The sequence below is a fragment of the Puma concolor genome, chromosome B1 (assembly GCF_028749965.1).
Source record: "Puma concolor isolate L17-30 chromosome B1, mPumCon1.1.hap2, whole genome shotgun sequence".
NCBI classification, from domain to species: domain Eukaryota; kingdom Metazoa; phylum Chordata; class Mammalia; order Carnivora; family Felidae; genus Puma; species Puma concolor.
The window spans coordinates 63,842,036-63,864,641 of NC_141670.1; the positions used below are offsets into that span (position 1 = coordinate 63,842,036).

General features: G+C 43.4%; 1 protein-coding gene and 1 pseudogene across 2 annotated transcripts; both read right to left on the reverse strand.

Moving 5' to 3' along the window:
* Nucleotides 1-623: 623 nt before the first annotated feature.
* Nucleotides 624-2,036, reverse strand: LOC147581669 (tripartite motif-containing protein 75 pseudogene; annotated as a pseudogene).
* Nucleotides 2,037-7,625: 5,589 nt separating this feature from the next.
* On the reverse strand, nt 7,626-17,775 carry TRIM60 (tripartite motif containing 60). Of its 2 annotated transcripts, none has more exons than XM_086703932.1 (3): nt 16,313-17,775; nt 15,834-15,985; nt 7,626-9,588 (listed from the first exon to the last, which is right to left on the reverse strand). In XM_086703932.1, the coding sequence occupies exon 3, from the start codon at nt 9,299-9,301 to the stop codon at nt 7,886-7,888; it is 1,416 nt and encodes a 471-aa protein (XP_086560058.1). In that variant the 5' UTR covers nt 9,302-9,588; nt 15,834-15,985; nt 16,313-17,775; the 3' UTR covers nt 7,626-7,885. The 2 variants fall into 2 exon arrangements, with proteins under 2 accessions (XP_086560058.1, XP_086560057.1); XM_086703931.1 differs by lacking the exon at nt 16,313-17,775 and adding an exon at nt 16,182-16,291.
* Between the last annotated feature and the right edge of the window lie 4,831 nt (nt 17,776-22,606).

The window sequence follows — 22,606 nt, forward strand, 5'->3', positions numbered from 1 at the left end:
GCATCTCTATATCCTGAACAGGGATTGGCACTAGTAAATGCTCAATAATCATGGAAAAACCAATCACCCACTGAGCTAAGAGTCACTGCACTACCCTTACTCATACCAAATCAGTACTTATCATCAGTGAAAACAGGACCAAAATAGAGATTTGCTTATCGCCCATTACCATTTTCTATCCAAGTTTCCAGTGTGTGTTTCCCTCATCTTCCAACTAATAGTTTGATATCATTTTTTATCTTCATTTGACTTTGTCCTATTGTAAGTGCTTTTTATTTCCAGCTATCTTAAATGCAATCTGGAAGGTGGCAGAGAACAATCATAATTGAGCCAACAAGCAAGTGGAGGCAGAGGAGAAAAGGTGGCCCCCATTTAGAGGGGAAGGAACACAAGGAGGGGCCAGCAGGTCACTAAAACCCTCCCAAAGGTGCTCTTTTGACTCAGCTCTGGGCTCCTCTTTGCTCTCCAGAATGTCCATGGGGAAAAGAAATACAAGTTGTATTAATAAAAAGAGTCAATGATCAAGAAAGAAAAAATTGGGGGGTGTTATATTCACTGATAGTTGTCCAATATTCCACCCAGTGTCCATAAATTACAGAAAGAGAATGAAGCCCACTCTCAATTCATCCTTCAAGATCCCTTACCGCACAGATGGTAAGAGGTTTAGGGTCCCGCCCCACACAGAAGTAAGGCTTTAGTACTTCAGAAAACGCATCGGTGAACGAATGGATGCGAGACCTGTCGTTCAAACTGTGACAGGAAATCTCCCCCAACTCACAGTCCAGATAAACGCCCACCCCTCTGGGCTTTTCCTTCAACACAAGAGTGACAGGAACAGCCCCTTGTGCCACATAGGCACCATCCTGCAGCTGAACTGTCCAGCGTCTGTTCTGTCCTGACAGGGGCCGCCGTCCCTTCCAGGAGAGGGGGTCCTCACAGACCCCCACGGCCCACTCGCTCTTGTCACCCAGCTGCACCTCCCAGTAGTGTCGGCCCCCGTCGAAGCCCTCGGAACCCAGGACGACGGGATCCGTCAGAAGTCTCTTTGGATGCTGAGGGACGCTTGGCCTTTCCCTCACGAGTGTCACAGACGTCCTATCCTCAGACACAAGCAGATGAGGGTGTGCTGTTTCAGGATCCAGGGTAACTTCTCGTCGGAACCTCTGTATGATCTTCTGCAGAGCCAAGTACTGCGGGGGGAGACTGCAGCCTTCTCTCCTTAACTGGAAAGAGTAGAGAGCTGGGGGCTCCTGGCGCTCACACCGGCCATGGACACCCCCGAGGTCCGTCAGCAGTTTCACCTGGGACATCACACTCCTCTCGGCCACCTCCTTCAGGAGACCTCGGAGGGTGGAAACGTGGTCTGAAAACGCCGTTATGTTTGCACAGAGTTTCTGCTGAATGTCCTTCTCCTCTTCGGCCAGCCTCGACAGAACTGCCTCTTGCTGCCGGGCTACAGACCGGTTCAGGTGCTCAAACTCAGAGGCTAACTTCTGTCTCTGGCATTGCACCTGCTCTCCCAGCTCTAAGAGTCTCCTGTCTTGGGTGGCTACCAGCTGCCGCACGACTGCCAGCTGCCTCTTCAGGGGCTCCACGTAACTGCCGAGCCTTTGCCTGTGCTGGGAGGCGGCCTCCTCCGCGGGCCTCACCCGGTGGCCCCGGTGGTCAGGGGGCCACACGCACGCGGGACACAACACCTGTAGGTCCTCCTCACAGAAGAGGGTCAGGACCCGGTTGTGCTTCTCGCACAGATGCCTCTCGTCCCGCCTCTCCCTCTTGCTCCTGCTGATGTGGAGGAGCTTGGCGACGTCGATCACCCTTCCCAGCTGGGCGTTGCTCTTCAAGTGCCTCTCTCGGCCTGGGTGGCGGCAGACGGGGCAAGGGAAGCTGTCGCTGAGATCAGCCCAGGATTGCCGGATGCAGCAGCGACAGAAGTTGTGGCCACATTCGGTGGTGACGGGGTCTCTCAGGTAGTCCAGACAGATGGGGCAGTTGGCTTGTGCCTGGAGTCCTGCCGGGGCTGACGACGCTGCCATTGGGCCCAGATAAACGTCTTTCTGGACCGACGTGGCTCTTCTGGAGGTGGTGCCCTGCAGGAGTCCTCCCGTGAGAGGCAGGCACACCCTCAGATTTTACTGTCCTTTCCTGTCCTGGATGTCCTTTTGTCAAACGAGGGCAGCCTTGCTGTCCCAGGAGGCCACTGGCCTCAGGTGCAGTCGTAGATGCCCAGAGGAGCTCTGTTCACCACCTGCAGGTGATCACAGATGAGCTGGGCAGCCAGCTGTCCTCGGCAGCCCAGGGGATGTGAAGCCAAGGTCAGCAATTCTCTCGGGCAGAAGGCAGACATAACTTTAAAGTGCCGATTCGTCCCTAGAGATGAGAAAACATTGTTTCATGTAACAAAAATTACCATTTGTTTGGTGGCCTTGCCCACTGCCACAGTTGAGGCAGCCATCAATTCTTCTCTCTACCCCCAGGATTCCACCTACACCCACGTCAACCAAAGAGGGGCTAAATGGGACTGTGGAGAACGTGTGGACTAGATCTCTTGACCCTGGGTGAGATTTCTCTGTAGTCACCTACTATCTGGGGGACCTGGGGAATGTTATAAAATATCCTCATCTCTAATATCCTCGCCTCTACTCAGGTAAACAAAGTATAAATCTCCACTTCAATCATTTCAGTAGTCAAAAATCTATTGAAAGAACTTGGTATTTTTTGGCTTAAACCACAGACATTTCTGACAGCACTGGATTCATAATATATCAAAATTTTCTTTTCACTTGAGTTTCTCAACTGGAAGCTATATCCAACTCTGTACATAGTAGATGGGATTTGGACTAGATTAAATTTACTCTGAGGTCCCTGCCAACTTGGAAAACTAATTTTTCACATAATGCACAGAATGAAATTGGAGATCAGGAATTCAGTGTGAGAAAAAGCTGAGAAACACACACATACACACAATACTCTCTGAAGTGAATAGTGAGCTACCAAGTAGTACTTGTTAGGACAGGATCCTGAGAAGAGGGCATGGAGCTTTTTCTTTGAAGCTGTTACTGATTTCTCAAGGAGGCCAAAAGGCTGAGAAGTGACCTCCCTGCTGGATCACCTCACTCACTACTGCCACAACACCAGAGTCTGTACCATGATTTTTCTTTCAACTCTGATGTTGCAGATTAATGTGCATTTTGGAGATCTGCATTCCCCACAGATCTATAATCTCCACGTTATCCCCACGATGACTGTATCTGCAAGTATCTCCTAAGTCCTAGGCTAAAGCTGTTGAATGACTAAGCTTGGCCAAGTTTCTGGGCCTCCCTTAAGAACTTAGTGACTTTGGCCAAACCTGCTTATACTCTCTGTGCATCTGTAAGCAGATGGTGAGATTAAGGAAGATCAAGTTTATACAGGACCTGAGTACTAGGGATCCTGGCCCCATAGCTCTCATCCCTCCATTCCCCACCTATTCACAAACCACCCCTCACTAAGATGCTGGAAAGGATTCCACACTGGGCTTCAGATCAGCACCTCTGGAGGCTTTGTCACACAGATATTGGGAACCTCTAGGACTGGCTGGGATCATGGTGTCTGTATTTTTAGCAGTATTTATATGACCTAGGACAAGGGTCATTGAATAAAATAAACCATAATACAAGAATGGTTCTTAACCTGAATCCTGGGGCACCTGGGTGGCTCAGTCAGTTAAGCATTGAGTCTTGGTTTTGGCTCAGGTCATTATCTCCCAGTTCATGAGTTCAAGCCTGGCCTCGGGCTCTGCACTGTCTGTTCAGAGCCTGCTTAGGATTTTCTCTCTCTCCCTCTCTCTGTCTCTGCCCCTCCCCCACCCCCCCACTTGTCTCTCTCTCTCAAAATAAATAAATAAACTTTAAAAAAGAATAACCTGAATCCAAGTTTGCTTTTCCTTAAGGTTTGATCTTAGGCACTATACAGAAGAGGCATCAGGACGCCACCAGTCTTACCATGCTCCAGCCTCCTGTACCTACGTTATACCATCTCTGGGCTTACCTGGAGCAGGTGACTATGGGAGGTCTGTGAGGCCGGTCTCTAATTTTTTTTTTTTTTTTAACGTTTATTTATTTTTTTTGGGGGGGACAGAGAGAGACAGAGCATGAACGGGGGAGGGGCAGAGAGAGAGGGAGACACAGAATCGGAAACAGGCTCCAGGCTCTGAGCCATCAGCCCAGAGCCCGACGCGGGGCTCGAACTCACAGACCGCGAGATCGTGACCTGGCTGAAGTCGGATGCTTAACCGACTGCGCCACCCAGGCGCCCCAAGGCCGGTCTCTAAAAGAGTTCTCAGAAGACAGTTTTGCAGGAGATTGCTGGGTCAGTGATGTGACCATTGCATATATGTATATATCCTACTAGCAAGGTGGAGTCATGGAGACCCCACCCACCAAAGCGTGGTGGGTCCTCCCTCCAAGAGGGAGGGCAAGGTCTGGCCCAGGTGCCACCCTGGATAGAGGTAGGGAGATTATTACTTGTGATTAAATCAAGCCAGCAAGGACAATGTTAATTACATAGTCTAATTTGAATGTTTATTTATTTTTGAGAGAGACAGAGACAGAGTGTCAGTGGGGAGGGGCAGAGAGAGAGGGAGACACAGGATCCGAAGCAGGCTCCAGGCTGTGAGCTGTCAGCACAGAGCCTGACATAGGGTTTGAACTCAACAAACCATGAGATCATGACCTGAGCTGAAGCTGGCGCTCAACCAACTAAGCCAGCCAGGCGTCCCTAATTCTTCAACAAGTAACATTAAGAAATATTAAGAAAGAAAAAAAAAAAGAAAAGAAATATTAAGAAAGAACCTGCTATGCTCCAGGAAGAGCATGTAGGCCAATGTAGATAGAGAGGAGAGATTGTTGAACAGGAAAGTCTGGTAACGTTACTCTCTCCCACCACCAAAGCCTCTAAGGACTCCCATTTATTTCGCAGACTAAAATACCTCAAATGGCCTATGTGACCCTACCAAGGCTGGTTTTTCTGCCTTTTCCCCACAACTCACCTCTCTGACCTCACTTAGACTCTCCTTGCACTCATTCTACTCCACTAACAGGCTTCAGTGTTGGCCCAGGTCCCTTCTGCCAACCCCTTCTCCGTAACGTTTGCTCCAGCCGGTCTCTCTGCAATGCTCCACCACTGCTCTTCCCTCATCCAGAGTTCTGCTCGGATTCCATGTTCTCTAAAACGATTACACAGGGGTGCCTGGGTGGCTCAGTCTGTTAGGCGACCAACTTCAGCTCAGGTCATGATCTTGTGGTTTGTGAGTTCGAGTGCAGCATCAGGCCGTGCTGACAGCTCATAGCCTGAAGGCTGTTTCGGATTCTGTGTCTCCCTCTCTCTCCTCCCCTGCTCCTGCTCTTTCTCTTTCCTTCAGAAATAAATATTAAAGAAAAAATTTTAAATACCTGCGCCGACCACCCAACTTCAGGTAGCTAACCCTCCCCCACCCACAGTACTCCCATGCTCTGTACCTACCCATCGAGCTTTATTAGCGTCTACCTTGCTTTATCAATGCTTTATATTTATTATTTGATTATCTGTTTCTTCTACTCTAGGAAGTACACTGCTCAAGGATAGGAATCTTAGTTTTTCTCACCTCGTACAATTTCAAATTGAAGATATCCATGATGGTTAATTTTATGTGTCACTTTGCTGGGCCTCGGTGCCGAATATGTGGTCAAACATTATTCTGGATGTTTTTCTGAGGGTGTTTTTGGATGAGATTGACATTTAAATTGGTGGATTTTTTAATGTGAGAGAGTCTCATTCAGTCTATTGAAGGGTGAATAGAGCAAAAGTCTGACCTACCGTGAGCCAAGAAAGAATTCTATCATGGGATGACCTTTGTACTTGAACTGCAGCATAGAATCTTCCCTGATCTCCAGGTTGCTGGTTTTAAAATCTGCCATGCCGGTGGTCATAGATTTGCCAGTCTCCATAATCATTTAAGCCAAGTCCTTAAGATAAATCTTTCTCTAAAAATACACATCTGTTTGGTTATTTCCCTGGAGAATCCTGACCAAGTATCTCACCACTCAGCAAAATAAATGGACAAAGCTCAAAACACTAGGAATAGGGATACCCAGGTGGCTCAGTCAGTCGAGTATCCAACTCTTGATTTCAGCTCAGGTCATGATCTCACGGTTCGTTGAGTTTGAGTCCCACATCGGGCACTGAGCTGGAGGTGCGGAGCCTGCCTGAGATCCTCTCTCTCCTTTGCTCTATGCCCCCCTTAAAATAAATAAATGAACTCAAAAAAAAAAAAAAAAAAAAACACCAACTAGGAATAAAAAAGGTCTTTAAAAATCATAAAACAATGGTAGCCAAAGTATCAAGAATCAGATGGTATGAGACTTCTCAAAAACAATAGTATGTTTTGAAAATTAGGTTATATGACTTCAAATGTAGCCATGTATATTTGGCTTAACTGTCACCTCAACATACGTAGAATAAAATCGTTTTGAAATGTGCCAAATCACCCAAATTTTAAAACATAGAGAGGATGACACCCCAAATTTAAAGATAAAACAAGCAGGGAGACATGGGATTAAACCAAGGAATTCTAGAACAGAGGGCAATTCCCAGGATAGTGGGGAAAGAGACAGCTATACACATAGGCTACTTTGTTCAGATTGCAACATGAGATGCAGAATCATGTTCACTGGGACATAGATTACCTATGATCTATATAAATATGTGTAGGGAAAGGGTTTTTAAAGAGCAAAATCTCAGTATCTATAGTAATCAGTCATTTGTGTCAACTGGTAACAAACACAGTAAAGACAAGAAGGGAGCCTGGGTGTCCTAGTCAGTTAGGCATCTGACTTTTGATATTGGCTCAGGTCATCATCTCATGGTCTTGGGATTAGGGCTTCTGGGATCAGGGCTCTAAGCTCCGTGCTGGGCATGAAGTCTGCTTGGGATTCTCGCTCTCCTTCTCTCTCTCTGCCCCTCCTCTGCTGGCACTTACTCTCTTACACAAAAATAAATAAGTAAATTTAAAAGAAGAAAGAAAAAGAAAGAAAGAAAGAAAGAAAGAAAGAAAGAAAGAAAGAAAGAAAGAAAAAAGGAACAGAGAGAGGAGAATATGATTATTAAGAATTATGGAAGTAGGGACGCTTGGGTGGCTCAGTTGGTTAAGCATCCAACTTAGGCTCAGGTCATGATCTCAGTTTGTGAGCTCAAGCCCTACCTGGGGCTCTGTGCTGACAGCTCAGAGCCTGGAGCCTGCTCCGGACTCCGTGTCTCCTTCTCTCTGCCCCTCCCCCCACTTGTGCTCTGTCTCTAACGAAAATAATAAATGTAAAAAAAAAAAAAAAAAAGAAAGTAACTTATTTAACTGTAAAGGAATGACTATAATTAAAAGACATGTTGGGGCACCTGAGTGGCTCTGTCTGTTAGGCATCTGACTTCTGCTCAGGTCATGATCTCACAGTTTATGGGTTCAAGCCCCACATCAGGCTCTGTGCTGACAGCTCGGAGCCTGGAGCCTGCTTCAGATTCTGTGTCTCCCTCTCTCTCTGCCCCTCCCCTCTCGCACTCTGTCTCTCTCTCTCTCAAAAATAAACAAACATTAAAAAGTAAAAAATAAAGACATCTTATTATAGGTAATTTCAACAGAAATATTTTATTAAATTTGTTAAGTAGCATAATCCTCAAATACTTTATCTTAGATACTAAAAGCATCTATAAACATCTATAAAATTGGTGTTACTCTCATGTTTTATAGTTGCTTAAAATGAAGGAGAAAAATCTCTTCTGGTTTTCAGCGGTAAACCACAAGAATCCAGAATTGCTGAGACTAAATTTACTAGTTATCCCTAGATACTGAAACAGCATTGTTTCTTTCCCAGGTACTTCATCTTTCATCATCTGTTACTGAAGAGATTTTAAGAGGTTCAGAATCTATTCCAACATAGAAATAGGGACAAACAGCTTCTGTAAAAGAATCATTAAAAGTATAGAGAAGAGATCTATCATTCATATTGTAAAAGGAAACCTCACCCAACTCATAGTCCAAAAAAATGCCAATCTTAGTGGGTCTTACTGTGGGCAGAAGCTGGCTTCTCTTAGGACCCAACATAACATAAATGCTTTCAATATATCTCCCAATTGCCCAGAACCCACCCTCAGCTACTGGCTGATTCCTCCAATTCCTAGGAAAACAGTCTTGACACACTCCCAAGGTCCACTTAGGCTTGTTTCCCACTATGACCTCCCAGTAATGCCGGCCAGAACTAAATCTCTTAGAACCCAGGACAGCAGGGCAGAGGTAAAATCTCCTTGGGTTATAACAAAGGTATTTTCTTCTCTTTCCATAATGCACAGTTTTTCTATCCTCAGAGACAATAAGCCGAGGGTGTGCTGTTTCAAGATCTAGAATCACATCTACTTGAAATGGCTTGATAATTTTGCCCAAGCCAGAGTATTGTGGAGGAAGGCTAAGTCCGTATTTCTTTAATCGGAATAAAAAGAGCTCAGGACGTTTTAGGTTTTGATACCTGTGGTAGATACCTTTAACATGTGTCAGTAATTCCAGTTCCGATTGCCCACACTTGCACTCTACCTCCTTCAGCAGATGTTTTAATGTGGAAACATGATCTGAAAATGTTATACGGTTGGCATTTAGTTTCGTTAAAATGTCCATCTCTTCATCTTTCATCTGCCTAAGAAGAGCCTCTTGCTGATTTTGCAGAAACAGTCGAAGTTGCTCAAATTCAGAAATGATTTCTTCTCTCCTATACTCTACCTTCTTTTTCAGTTCCACAATTTTGCTGGCTTGCAGAGAAATCACTTTTTCAACTCGTTCCACATTGTTCTGCAAGGGCTCAATGCTATATTCTAGAATTTTCCGGTGATAAGAGGCAGCTTTCTTAATGGGGCAAATGTAGTGTTTCTGGTGTTGAACAGAGAGGCTGCACTGTGTACATAAAACCTCTAGGTCCTTCCCGCAAAAAAGGGTCAGAAACTGATTGTGTTTCTCACACACGGAATATTCTTCCTGCCTTTTTCTCTTGCTCCTTCTGACCTGCAGTAGTTTAGCAATTTCAGTCAAATTACTGAGCTGGCGGTTGCTCCGTAAGTTTTTGTTACGAAAGCAAAAACGGCAGACAGGACAGGGGAAGGTATCTTCTAGATCCTTCCACATCATGTTGATGCAGGAGCGACAGAAGTTGTGCCCACAGTTTATAGTCACTGGGTCTTTCAAGTAGTCCAGACAGATGGGGCAGTTAGACTCTTCCTGGAGGTGTACCAGGGCTGTTACAAACTCCATTGAGCAGAGAATGAAGGTGGTGGGTAAGAATGTTCCCCTTGGCAAGGCCTGCCGTAAGCTCAAGACCCAGCGAGTAGATCTCCCCCAGACCTCGAAGCTTTAGGTTCCACTGGCCCAGCTTCTGATGGCAGCCACTGAAGTCTTGCGTAGTGTCCTGTCCTGTAGCTTGAGGGCAAGAAAGATTCACTGATTGCAGCTCTCTCACGGATTAACTCACCTAAATTTAAGATTAATGACTTTCTTCTTCAACAAAGTAGCCACGGGTCCAAGCAAGCAACCATTCATTCCTATGAGTGAGAAAAGTTTTCAATTATAAAATCTCCTAGACGTGCTATCACAATATAATAATTAATTTAGGCAAGAATCATCAATAACTGCAAAAACTATTATGCAAAATTTCCTGGGTAATGATATATTCACAAAAATCTCAAAATATCACTGTTAACAATTATATGAAAAATAAGTGCCTTTATAATGCAGAATCCTAAAGAATACCTCCTGACCAATGAAGGGATAAACTGATGGCCTGCAATGAGAAAAACATCACTTACAGAGTATTTATGCTCCCCCTGCAAAAAAAGAAAAAGCAATTCCTAAATTTAATCACAAAAATACAATCACTAAAATCGAAACCACAGAACGTTCCACAAGTCCATGGTCTTAAACTATATACAATGGCACTGAAGTTTCTTCTACGTTAAGAAACTAAAGTAACAAGTTAAATTTGTGATTTTAGCTTTCTAGAGTCTAGCTAGACATATACATTGCTCTAAAGTGGACAGAGCATGGCAAAAATATGAATATGGACTATTCATTAGACAACAGTAGCAAAAATCAAACTTCCTGAATTCAACAATTGCCTCATAGCTACATAAGAAGATATCCTACTCTTAGCAAATATGTACTTTAGTACTGAAGGAGTTGTGATCTTTGAATGTTACTCTTAAATATGACTTAAAAAAAAAAGTGGTGGGCCTGGGTGGCTCAATCAGTTGAGCATCCAACTCTTCATTTCGGGTCAGGTTATGATCCCAGGGTTGTGGGATCGAGCCCCGTGTCGGGCTCCACTCTGAGTGTGGAGCCTGCTTAAGATTCTCTCTCCTTCTGCCTTCCCCCCTTGCACTTTCTAAAAAAGAAAAAAAAAAAAAATGTGGGTGTCACGGTTTTGGTATCATGTGGGTGATGGGTGTGTCTATAATAAGGCAGCATGAAAGACACTCATTAGTGATGGAATGGGTTCTATAACTTGATTGTGGTGGCCACTATGTGAGTCTACATGTGATAAGTGGCATAAAACTAGACAGTCATTTGACCAAGATCAAATTCCTGGTTTTGATATAGTATTTGGAAACATGGGAATGTGGATGATAGATACATGAAACCTCTCTGTACTGTTTCTCAAAATTCCTGTGAATCTATTATTATTCTAAAGTGTTAAAGTTTTAGAAAAATCACCTTCAGGCTCATCTGGATGTTTAAATCAAAGGGAAGTTGTGTAGTTCATTTTGTAAAGCACTGGGACATATAATAAATCACTTATATCCCTTGCTTTTTATAGTCATTGATTTTCCTGTGTATTATTTGTGCATCATCTGCCACCTTTTAAGATATATGGACCTAGTACAGAAGCTTAACCTAGCCCAAGCTGTGTTCAGCTCAAGAGGATTATGGTACTACCCTTCTACCTGGTCAGCCTGCTTCCATTCTTGCATTCTGCATCCATTCCCAATTCAAGTAATAAGAACTTTCTTTGAATATACAACTCCTAACATCTCTTTCTAGTGCTTAAAATCTTCCAGCTTCTGAATGCACTTTAAATCCTCAACATGGTGGGAGCGCCTGGGTAGTTCAGTTGGTTAAGCATCTGACTTTGGCTCAGGTCATGATTTCACAGTTTGTGAGTTTGAGCCCTGAATCAAGATCTCTACGTTCAGCATAGAGCCTGCTTCAGATCCTCTGTCTCCCTCTCTTTCTGCCCCTTCCTTGCTTGCTCTCTCTCTCTCTCAAAAAAAAATAAACTTAAAAAAAACTCTAAAAAAAATCCTCAACATGGTATGCAGAGCGCTGTAGGAGACCAAGAACATGGCTTTTTTTTTTATGTTTATTTATTTTTGAGAGACAGAGAAAGATAGAGCATGAGCATGAGAGGGGCAGAGAGAGGAGGAGACAATTTGAAGCAGGCTTCAGGCTCTGTCAGCACAGAGCCTGATGTGGGGCTCGAACCCACGAACCGCGAGATCATGACCTGAGCCGAAATCATACGGTTAACCGACTGAGCCATCCAGGTGCCCCAAGAACATGCTTGCTATAAAAGTGCATCCCCCAAACTCAGGGTTCTTTGGCTGTGTCACAAACCCACAGTGTGCACAGCATCCAGCTGGTGAGACTTGGGAGAGATGGGAAACTGACACCAACCTGATGCTCATGCTATTGGCTGTGCCAGTAGTAACTGAGTCCTGTCTCTGACCCAGGAGTTGTGTCATCTGGCAGCAACCATGAAACATCAACAGGCTAACTTATTAGTTTCAAGTAGGGTAAAATGCTGAGCCTTGACACTTGAGAGTTAAAATCTTCAATTACAGCTGTGAAACTTAACTTTATGAGACTTGAACAGGCTTATCCAAAGTCATAATATTAAATGCTATCAACTACTAGCATACTAAGCCATTAAGCACACTACACTTTTCTGGGTGACATAAGAAATATATATTTGGCCTTTGTCCCAGGTTCCTGACATAGGGCTCTTAATACCCTTGGACTCACCCCATAGTGATAAGGATGCACTCTGTATGCTAATGAGCTGAGTGATGGCTAAGGACCCCTAGATAGCTGCAGAAGCGGGCATGCCACCAAAAAGATCCAGGGATGATTAGAGGGTCGGGACCATCAGCCCTATCCTGTATCCTCCTGAGGAGAGGCACAGATGAGATCGAGGTAATCACCCAAGGCCAGTGATTTAATCAACCATGTAAATGTAATGAGACCTAGATAAAAACCGGGTTGGAGAATACATCTAAGCTCATGGGGGTGGCAGGCACTGCCTGACCAGAACAGATGCTCAGTAAGTGCTATTGTGCAGAAAAGAGTGATCATAATAGGCCTAAGACTGCTTGCTGTCCTTAGAAGGGCCTGCTTGCAAGGTTGGCCCTTGGCTTCTATCTGAGAACTTGGATTTTGGAAGGGTTCCCATCCTTCTCTGATAACAATGGCTCACCGAGCCTAAAGTATCAGTGTAACTAATGTGGTTTATGCTAGCTACCAGCATTCCTTCTGATAATCTGGAAATTTGATACATCCTAAGCAGAGGCTGACCTCATGACCTGTTCCCAAAGAAAAAATAAGCATCTAAGAGCTTCCCTGATAGACAATTCACACGTTATCATAACTTGTTGCTGAAGGAATTAAATGAGTCCTATGTGACTTAACTGGGTAAGAACTGTTGGCTGTTTGCCATGGTCTCCTCCAGACTTCAACTCATGCACCTTTTCCTTTCGCTGATTTTGCTTTGTATCCATTCACTATAATCAGTCATAGCTGTGAGTACATTTTACTCTAAGCCTGGAGTCCTTGTAGCAATGTCTGAATGTAAGGTAGTCTTGGGAACCCATAGACATAAGTATTATTAGAAAATCTTATAAAACTTCAAAGTGAAGAAAGCTCTTAGAAATCTGACCCAACTGCCTAGATATTTATTATATCATATAATCTATTAAAGTATATACTATAACACTGTCTTAGTCTAAAAGCCACTATATATCTTATTGTTATTGTTAATATATCTTATTATTGTTTCCCCTTTAATGAGTAAAAAAGATGCTAACTGCTCATGGTGGTTTGGCAGAGAAAGTTTGAATAGATTCTAATTGTTTTAAATGTTTATTTATTTATTTTGAGAGAGAGAGCAAGCGCATGTGTGAGTGGGGGAGAGGTAGACAGAGAGGGAGAGAGAGAATCCCAAGCAGGCTCCATGCTGTCAGAAAAGAACCCGATGCAGGGCTTGATCTCATGACCAAGAAATCTTGACTTGAGCTGAAATCAAGAGTGAGATGCTTAACCAGGTGATCCGCCCAGGCGCCCCAGATTTTAATTTTGAAGCAGCAAGGTATTATTACATTAAAAAAAATTTTTTTTATTATATTGCGATTGGAGGATAGCATGATATGCCATTCAAAAATATGCCTCTTTGGCATAAGGATGCCAAATCACAAGGATGATTTTGAGCTGATTATTTGGAGAAATAGCAGACACAGAAGCTCTGAAAACAGACCAGAAGCTACCCTTTTGAAAGGGCAATTTACAATAGAATGGGGGCCTGTGCCAAGAAGAGAACTATTACTAGACAACTTTTTCACCTGGGCGGGGCAAACTTCATTTACCAGATACTTTCTCTTTTCAGTGTCCTATGAATTGCCTTCCTCCCCTTTGAAGCCTTAGACCTATATCTCTTTCCTTAGTTCAGGATGAGCTGCCCACTTACACTCACGCTACCTTTTTTGAGTCTCATATCTTTGTGAATCTCCCTTATGTACAGATGGAGTACATAATTAAATTATTTTCTCCTGTTAATTTGCCTTTTATTACAGATGGGGTTTCAACTAAGAACCTAGAGGGGTAGAGGGATAATTACTTTTCCTCTCCCACACAATAAAAAGAAACATAAAGTAGTGATAATGTGTCTTCAAGTTTTTCTGATATTCCAGTCTAACTTTTCATGAATAACACTGTCACGACGAGAATCCCTAATCTTTGTTTAAAATTCCGTATTTTGGGGCACCTGGCTGGCTCAGTCAGTTAAGTGTCAGACTTCGGCCCAAGTTTGGCCCAGGTAATGACCTCATGGTTCGTGAGTTTGAGCCCCACATTGGGTTCTCTACTGTCAGTACAGAGCTTGCTTCGGATCCTCTGCCCCTACGAGCTCTCTGCCCCTTCCTCGCTTTCTCTCTCTCTCCCTCTCAAAAATAATAAATATTAAAAAATAAATAAAATAAATAAGAGTATTTCAGGGGTGCCTGGGTGGCTCAGTTAATTAAGTGTTCAAACTCTTGATTTTGGCTCAGGTCATAATCCCAGGGTCGTGGGATCCCAGAGCCCTGTGTCAGGCTCTGCACTGAGCATCATTAAGACAGCTTGGGATTCTCTATCTCCCTCTCTCTCTCTGCCCCTACCCCACTTACACTCATGCGTCCTCTCTCTCAAAATAAACAAACATTAAAAATAAATAAGTAAATAAATAAAAAGAGTATTTCAGGGGCACCCGGGTGGCTCACTCAGTTGAGAGGCCGACTCTTGATCTTGGCTCAGGTCATGATCTCACAGTTCATGGGACTGAGCCGCGAGTAAGGCTTTACACTGATATGCGAGCCTACTTGGGATTCTCTCTCCCTCTTTCTCTGCCCCTTCCCCACTCATGCTTTCGCTCTCTCAAAAATAAACATGAAAAAAAGGTTTTTTTTTTCCCCTGTGAGCACAAGCGGGGAGAAGCAGACAGAGGGAGACACAGAATCTGAAGCAGGCTCCAGGCTCCGAACTGTCAGCACAGAGCCTGACTCGGGGCTGGAACCCACGTACCGTGAGGTCATGACCTGAGCTGAAGTCGAACCCCTAACCCACGGAGCCACCCAGGCGCCCCTGAAAAAAAAAATTTAAGAGTATTTCATTTAACATTTATTTTTGAAGGGGAGAGAGACAGAAGGTGAGTGGAGGAGGGGCAGAGAGAGAGGAAAATACTGAATCGGAAGCAGCCTCCAGGCTCTGAGCTGTCAGTCAGCCCAGAGCCCGGCACAGGGCTCAAACTCATGATCCGTGAGATCATGACCTGAGCTTAAGTCGGTAAGCGGATTTCATTTAAAATAAAAAGGAGGTGGGTGGTGTTCCTGCACAGATCTAGATTCCCAGTGGGTCCTCCCCTTTGCACATACTTATGTACTCTAACTCCCCTTCCAGACTCAAGCCATGAGATGAAATAAACACCTTTGGGGCCATTTTCCCAGTGCAAGCTACAAACAGCCTGCTATTGTGACTGCTGCCTTCTACGCTATCCCTTCAATCAGTTCCATAACTCTACAGCAAGCCTCTTTCATTACTTGTATGAATAATAAGACTTAGAGGGCACCAACATCTGGGGCATACTCTCATTTCCTGGCTCCACACATCTTTCGGTCATAGCACAGATCATACTTGTGGTTTTACACTCTTTTTTTGTTAATGACATGGGAGCCTATGGTTCATGGTCTGAATTCTTCTCTATTTTTTCTCAAAGCTGTATTACCTTCTCTAATTCTTGTGGCTGCTGAAAAAATATTGGCTAGTATGAACTCAATAAAAAAAAAAAAAAAAACATGTTAGGCTAATAAACTAAATTTGTAGTAGATCCTCAGCTCTCAAGATTCGATCCCTGCGACTTGAAATGATGTTTAACATACCAGAGTTAAAAAAAGGAAAATTCCGTACCTACAAGGCCTACAAATGAGGAGCAAAGGATGACACTGACTACGTCAGGGAGGTGCTGGCACTGTAGGTTGGAGGTTCTTACCTTCACACCCCAACAATCCTTCTTTGGAGATCACGTGGCCACTTTGCAACTTGAAAACTGTCGTCCCGATAAAAATCTCATGTAACGCAGTCATACCACCTCCGTTAGGACTACATGGATTTAAGCTGAGGCAGGCCCAGGATCCTGTATTTCTTTAAAAAAAAAAAAAAAAAAATTGGGGGGGGGGGACAGGGGGCACTTGTAAGGAGATTCCTGTAGTTCTCAAAGAGTCTTGCAAGAATCTGAGAGACCCAGTCGTGCACAAGCACCCCCACATATGGAGCCTAGAAGAGGCCCAGGAAGCCCTTGCTCAGCTAAGCCTCAGGATGAAAGGCCCTTCCTGCTTACCTGCAGCAAGCGGTTCAGCGGCTCAAGCAAGGCGCTGCGCTCTCGCACTCGGTTCAAAGACAGGCTGGCCACAGATTAACGACCCCAACATCCCCCCCAGCAGAGCGCGGTTTCCTGCGTCAGAGACTCACATTTGTTCCGTGCTGTGATTGGCCTGTTCTCCCGGGAGTGGTGGCAGCTATGGGCCTGCGCATGTGCATGCTCAATGACCCTGCTGGAGGGGGAGAATGGGAAGAGATCCTGAGGGTGGCTGGGGGTTGTAAGGCTAAGTGATTAAAGGCATTAGTCCCAATTTAACTCGAGTTGCTAATATTTATATTCCTGTGACAAACTTGAGAGCCAAAATAAGGCCAAACCATACAGCAGGCGGTTTTTAAAATCTTCGATACCCCACCCTCCTCCCAGACTGTGAAGGAGTGAGGAGTTCTGCTGTAACCACTTCATCTAGTGTGGGATTACTGAGATTACTTGTCGTAGGTGAGGGTGTAGTTAGCGTTGAAAAAACAATCCTCTTTGGATCAATTTGCATCTCAGTGAGTGCTTGGGTGGGTCTGTCCCACCCTGTAGGAGGATTATGCCCCACCAACTCAGGCTCACCCAGGTCTCTCCTTGAAGTTCTTCTTAAGGTGAATTAGTTGGACAACTTGATAAAGTCTTCAAGGCTGAAGGATCAGTAACTAAGTACTTCTGAACTCATAAATTAGCACCCAAGTGGGACCGAAAGAGGTATTTGCAGAAGAAATAATAAAGTTAAGGTATTACTTTCAATTGAAATCAGACGGCTGGATTTTCAGACGAATAGCCTACTGTCATGTGGTCATCATCCAGATGTCCCACATATACTTCTCATATATATTTTTGGTCTTTGTGTATGGTTCTGTCTCACAGCCCCTAAAACACTTGTACCTTTGCGGGTGATAAGAGTAATGGAAGTATCTTCTGTTGTAATGCTTAGTCTCTTGTCTTCAGTTCCTTCAGTGTGTAAAGGTGAAATGGGTGTTTTGTTATTCATAACAAGCTCAACCATAACTGATTTTATGGCAGCGAGGTGACTTTTAGAAATTCCCTAAAGATCTTGGGGTGGGAGGGCTGGTTGCCAGAGGAACTGACCAAGAATGGAGGGTTGGCATATACAGTCCCACCCCTGATTTCTGGCGATGGGGGGAGAGGCTGGAGGGTGAATCAGTCACCAATGACCAATAATCGCAAAGCAGTGAAGCTTCCACAAAAACCCAAAAAGGGAGGGGAGTTTGGAAAGCTTGCAGGTTGGTAAGCCAGAGGTTCACCGGCCACCATGCTGGGCCCCAAACTCTGAAAGGACAGAAGCTCTTTTGGAATCTTGCCCTATTCATCCCTTCATTGGCTGTTGATTTGTATCTTTCAGTAGCCTTTAGATATAAACCAGTGAGTAAATACATATAAACCAGTGAGTATTTTTAGCTAACAAGTTGAAGAAAACATATTGGGGGCATAGCAATGGAGGGGAAAGCACACCCTAAAGCTCTCCAAAGAACATTTATTACATTTTTAATATTTCCCATTTAGACATTTACCCAAGTGTGCAACACATTTTAAAACAGAATGAACTATATGTGAGGACATGGACTACCTCCTAGATAAAATATTCAAAGAAATATTTTTTTTTTAATTTTTTTTTTTCTTTTCAACGTTTTATTTTATTTTTGGGACAGAGAGAGACAGAGCATGAACGGGCGAGGGGCAGAGAGAGAGGGAGACACAGAATCGGAAACAGGCTCCAGGCTCTGAGCCATCAGCCCAGAGCCCGACGCGGGCTCGAACTCACGGACCGTGAGACCGTGACCTGGTTGAAGTCGGACGCTTAACCGACTGCGCCACCCAGGCGCCCCTCAAAGAAATATTTACAGAATACACAGGATGCTCCCATTTCTTAAATACATATACCCAAACTCATGCAATATATATTCTCATATGAATAGGTTATTTGGAAGGTTTGCACAAGAAGCTGTTCCAGGTAATGTCCAGATTCTAGGGAATGGACTAGAACACATGAAGTCACTGTGTAGCCATTTTCACACATGAATTATTTTCATGACATTTAGTAGACAATTTTAATTTTAAAGAAGTTTCACAGCAATATTTTTGGGTGCAGGTATTTGTGTTCCTGATTAAAGGAAAATCTTTTCACTCTGTTATGTGCTCTCTTCATGAGGTCAATAATGCTTGTTTTGTTCTTAGTTTTTTCCTCACTTTTTGTGATGTTAGTAGGCATACTGGTCATTGCCTAAACTTTTTAATAAATTTGGGATTGTAAAATAATAATGGTTTCTGCTTTTTTATTTATTTTTATTTTATTTTATTTTATTTTATTTTATTTTATTTTACTTTACTTTACTTTACTTTACTTTACTTTATTTTATTTTATTTTATTTTATTTTATTTTATTTTATTTTATTTTATTTTATTTTATTTTATTATTTTTAGGTTGGCTCCATGCCCAATATGGGGCTTGAATTGATCACAACCCTGAGATCAAGAGTCAGATGTTCTACCAACTGAGCCAGCCAGGTGCCCCTGCCTTATTTTATTTTACTAAATGTTTATTTATGTATTTTGAGAGAGAGAGAGAGAGAGAGCACATGAGCAGGGGATGGGCAGAGAGAGGGAGACAGAAAATCCCAAGCAGGCTCCACGCTGTCAGCACAGAGCCCAGCCCGGGGCTCAAACTCACACACTCTGAGATCATGACCTGAGCCAAAATCAAGAGTTGGAGACTTAATCGACTGAGTTACCCAGGTGCCCTGCCCCTACCTTATTTTAAAAACTAGTGGAATATATCTTTGGTAGTAACTTTCCTTATTATTTGACCAACATGAAGTGCTGTTCATGTCACGAAGGAAGAATAAATGTTTCACTGGACATCCTTTAAAAATTTTTTTTAATGTTTATTTATTTTTGACAGAGAGAGAGAGTGAGAGACAGACCATGGGGGGGGGGGGGGGGGTTGGGCAGAGAGAGTCAGAGACACAGAATCCAAAACAGGCTCCAGGCTCTGAGCTGTCAGCACAGAGCCTGACATGGGGCTCGAACTCACAGACAGTGAGATCCTGATCTGAGCTGAAGTCAGACGCTCAACTGACTGAGCCACCCAGGTGCCCATGAGCATCCTTTTAAAAAGGGAATATCTTGAAGACATCCAGGTGGCCAACCGACACATGAAAAAATGCTCAACATCACTCATCATCAGGGAAATACAAATCAAAACCACAATGAGATACCACCTTACACCTCTCAGAATGGCTCACATTAACAACTCAGACAACAACAGATGTGGATGTGGACAACAGCAGGGATGTGGAGAAAGAGGCTCTCTTACACTGCTGGTGGGAATGCAAGCTGGTGTAGCCACTCTGGAAAACAGTATGCAGGTTCCTCAAAAAATTAAAAACAGAACTACCTTAGGACCCAGCAATTGCACTATTAGGTATTTATCCAAGGGATACAGGTATCCTCTTTTGAAGGGGCACATGCTAGGTATTTATCCAAGGGATACAGCCATGCTGTTTCAAAGGGGCACATGCACCCAATGTTTATAGTAGCACTATCCACAATAGCCAAAGTATGGAAAGGGCCCAAATGTCCATCAATGAATGAATGGATAAAGAGGTAGTATATACATACCATGGAGTATTACTCGGCAATCAAAAAGAATGAAATCTTGCCATTTGCAGCTACGTGGATGGAACTAGAGGGTATTATGCTAAGCGAAATTAGAGAAAGACAAATATATGACTTCACTCATATGAGGACTTCAAGACACAGAATAGATAAACACAAGGGAAGGGAAGCAAAAGTAATATAAAAACAGGGAGGGGGACAAAAACATAAGAGACTCTTACATATGGAGAACAAACAGAGGGTTACTAGAGGGACTGTGGGAAGGGGGATGGGCTAAATGGGTAAGGGACATTAAAGAATCTACCCTTGAAATCATTGTTGCACTATATGCTAACTAACTTGGATGTAAATTTAAAAAATAAAATAAAAATAAATAAATAAAAATAAAAAGGGAATATCTTGTCCCTAGGAACAATATAGTACTTGCAATTTGGGTTCTTTTCTGACCAACAGGACTCCATAGTGACCTTCAATTCATGTGGACCAGTGAATACAGGACGATTAGTTATCTGGAGATCTGTGGCTCTTCTTGGGAAGATTCCTCTGGAAATAAAGGAAAAGAGCAGAACCAAACTTCAGGGACTGTAGCTTACTATGTACTGATTTCAAAAGGAGAAGTTGAGGATTCACCAGCTTCTTGTTTTTCCTTAGCTCCTGGAGAACCAGCCCCACCCCACCAGCCCCTGACGTTTTTGAAAATGTTTTCCAGTTTGTTGTGAAATAATTGACATACATCACTGTGTAAGTTTAAGGTATACAGCATGAGGTTTGATTCACATATATTGTGAAATCAGTCCTTTTTTAAGATGGAAACCTCAGAAAGAAACCCACTCTGCACAATGACCTATAAAGCCAACCCGCGCAGCTCCAAGCAGAGGCCAGCTGCCCCATCTGCCTGGATTATCTGAGAGACCCAATGACCCTTGACCACAGGCACGACTTCTGTGGCTCCTGCATCCACTAGTGCTGGGAAGACCTATAAGACATGTCCCCTGTTTCATCTGTCTCCACCACTGCCCTGACAGGGACTTAAAGAGGAACACCCACTTTTGTCCCATGTATGATATTGTTAAGCAGCTTCCCACCACAAGGAACAAAAGGGAAGAGAGACTAAGCGGAAAGAGTTAGGGGTCCCTGGAAAAAGAAAGAGGAGACTTGGCTTTGAGACCTAAGAAAGGACATTTTAGGCCCCCGGCCATTGTATGATCTTTGCCTGACTTGCTCTAGCACACTTCTTGCAGAACTTCCTAGGAGGTGTCGGAATTACAAAGAAATGCAAAAACCTCAGTAGTTAAGGATTTTAAGGGAACAAAGAAAATGCAAAAACAGTCTCTACCTAGCTGGGAAATAACCTAACCGTAACAGAGATGATAAATCAATGGTAAAAACTCCCAGTGCAGTTTCAAAAGCAAAGACTTATCTAACACATGTTCTTGGGTCGTTTTTTGCAGGATTTAACCCCCTTTGAACACTCAAATACCAGACTAACTGGAGCAGAGAATTGATGACGCTGACCCTTGCTGGCCCTTGTAACTTCAATCAGCTAGGACCTGGACTCTGTCAATTTAGGATGTCTTTTGCCCCAATCCTTTCTTTCTTTTTTTTTTTTTTTAAGTTTATTTTTATTTATTTTGAGAGAGAGATAGAGAGCAACAGGGGGAAGACTTTTGCCCAACTTCTATACGGAACTCTCCTTTGCCCAGCCCCTTCATGAATATGCATGCATCCCTAATTTAAAACTTCCCTAATTTTGTTGTTTGGGGAAACACGGCTTTGGGAAACATCCCTGGTGTTCCCTTGTTGCAAGTAAAACCCTTTCTTTTCCTTATCCTTTGGCTTGTTTGTGTCTTTTGGCTCAATACCCACCAAGAGGCAAACCCAGTTTCCACTAACAAAACCCTTGTGTGAGAAGTGCACATTCTGGCTCTGTTCTGTGAGAAGGATCTGGAGCTATTGTGTCCCCAGTGCAGGGTCTCCTCTGACCTCCAGGACCACACCCTGACACCCACTGAGCAAGCTGCAGCTGGTTACAAGGAAGCAGTTCAAAGGCTACAGTGAGCCCTTGAAGAAGCAGGTTGAAAATGTTGAAAGGCAGTTAGAAATCCAAGTCTCAAAAGTACTTGCCTTAAGGTGGAAGGTGAAAAAGTAGAGGGGGGAATTACACTCTGAATATGAAGAACTACAGCATTTTACTGGAAGAGGAATAGGATGCCCTTTTTTAAAAATTATTTTTGATGGAAAAGAAGGATCTTGAAGAATAACTAATTGAAAACAAAGGCCATTATTCAGATCATAGTTCCAATCCTAAAAGAAAAAGAAAACAAAACAAAACAACAACTGCCAGAGTCCAGCTCCAGCAGGTCCAGGGGTTCCCGAAGGATGAATGGTGTCGGCGAAAATAACAAATAACAAAATAACAAAAATAACAAAATAACAGCTTGTTAGACTGGCCGCTTTATTGTGGCAAACGTGGCATTATATTTGTTAGCAATTTCCTTGTAGCGTGCGTCATCTATGTTTCTCGGCTTTACCTAATTCTAAAAATGTTCCTTTGTGCAATCACCCATTAAGGAACATCATGGTTATTTTCTTGTAACATTCTCTCCTGCGCTTTGCTTATTGATTAATTTCTTCATATTACTTTCATTATGTGTCTACATTTATTTATAGTTTATAAAGCATTTGCTTCACTATTTTCATGAAAGGTCATCTAACTCTTAACACCTCAAGTGGAACATTTACAGAGACATGACTTCTTAATTGTTCCT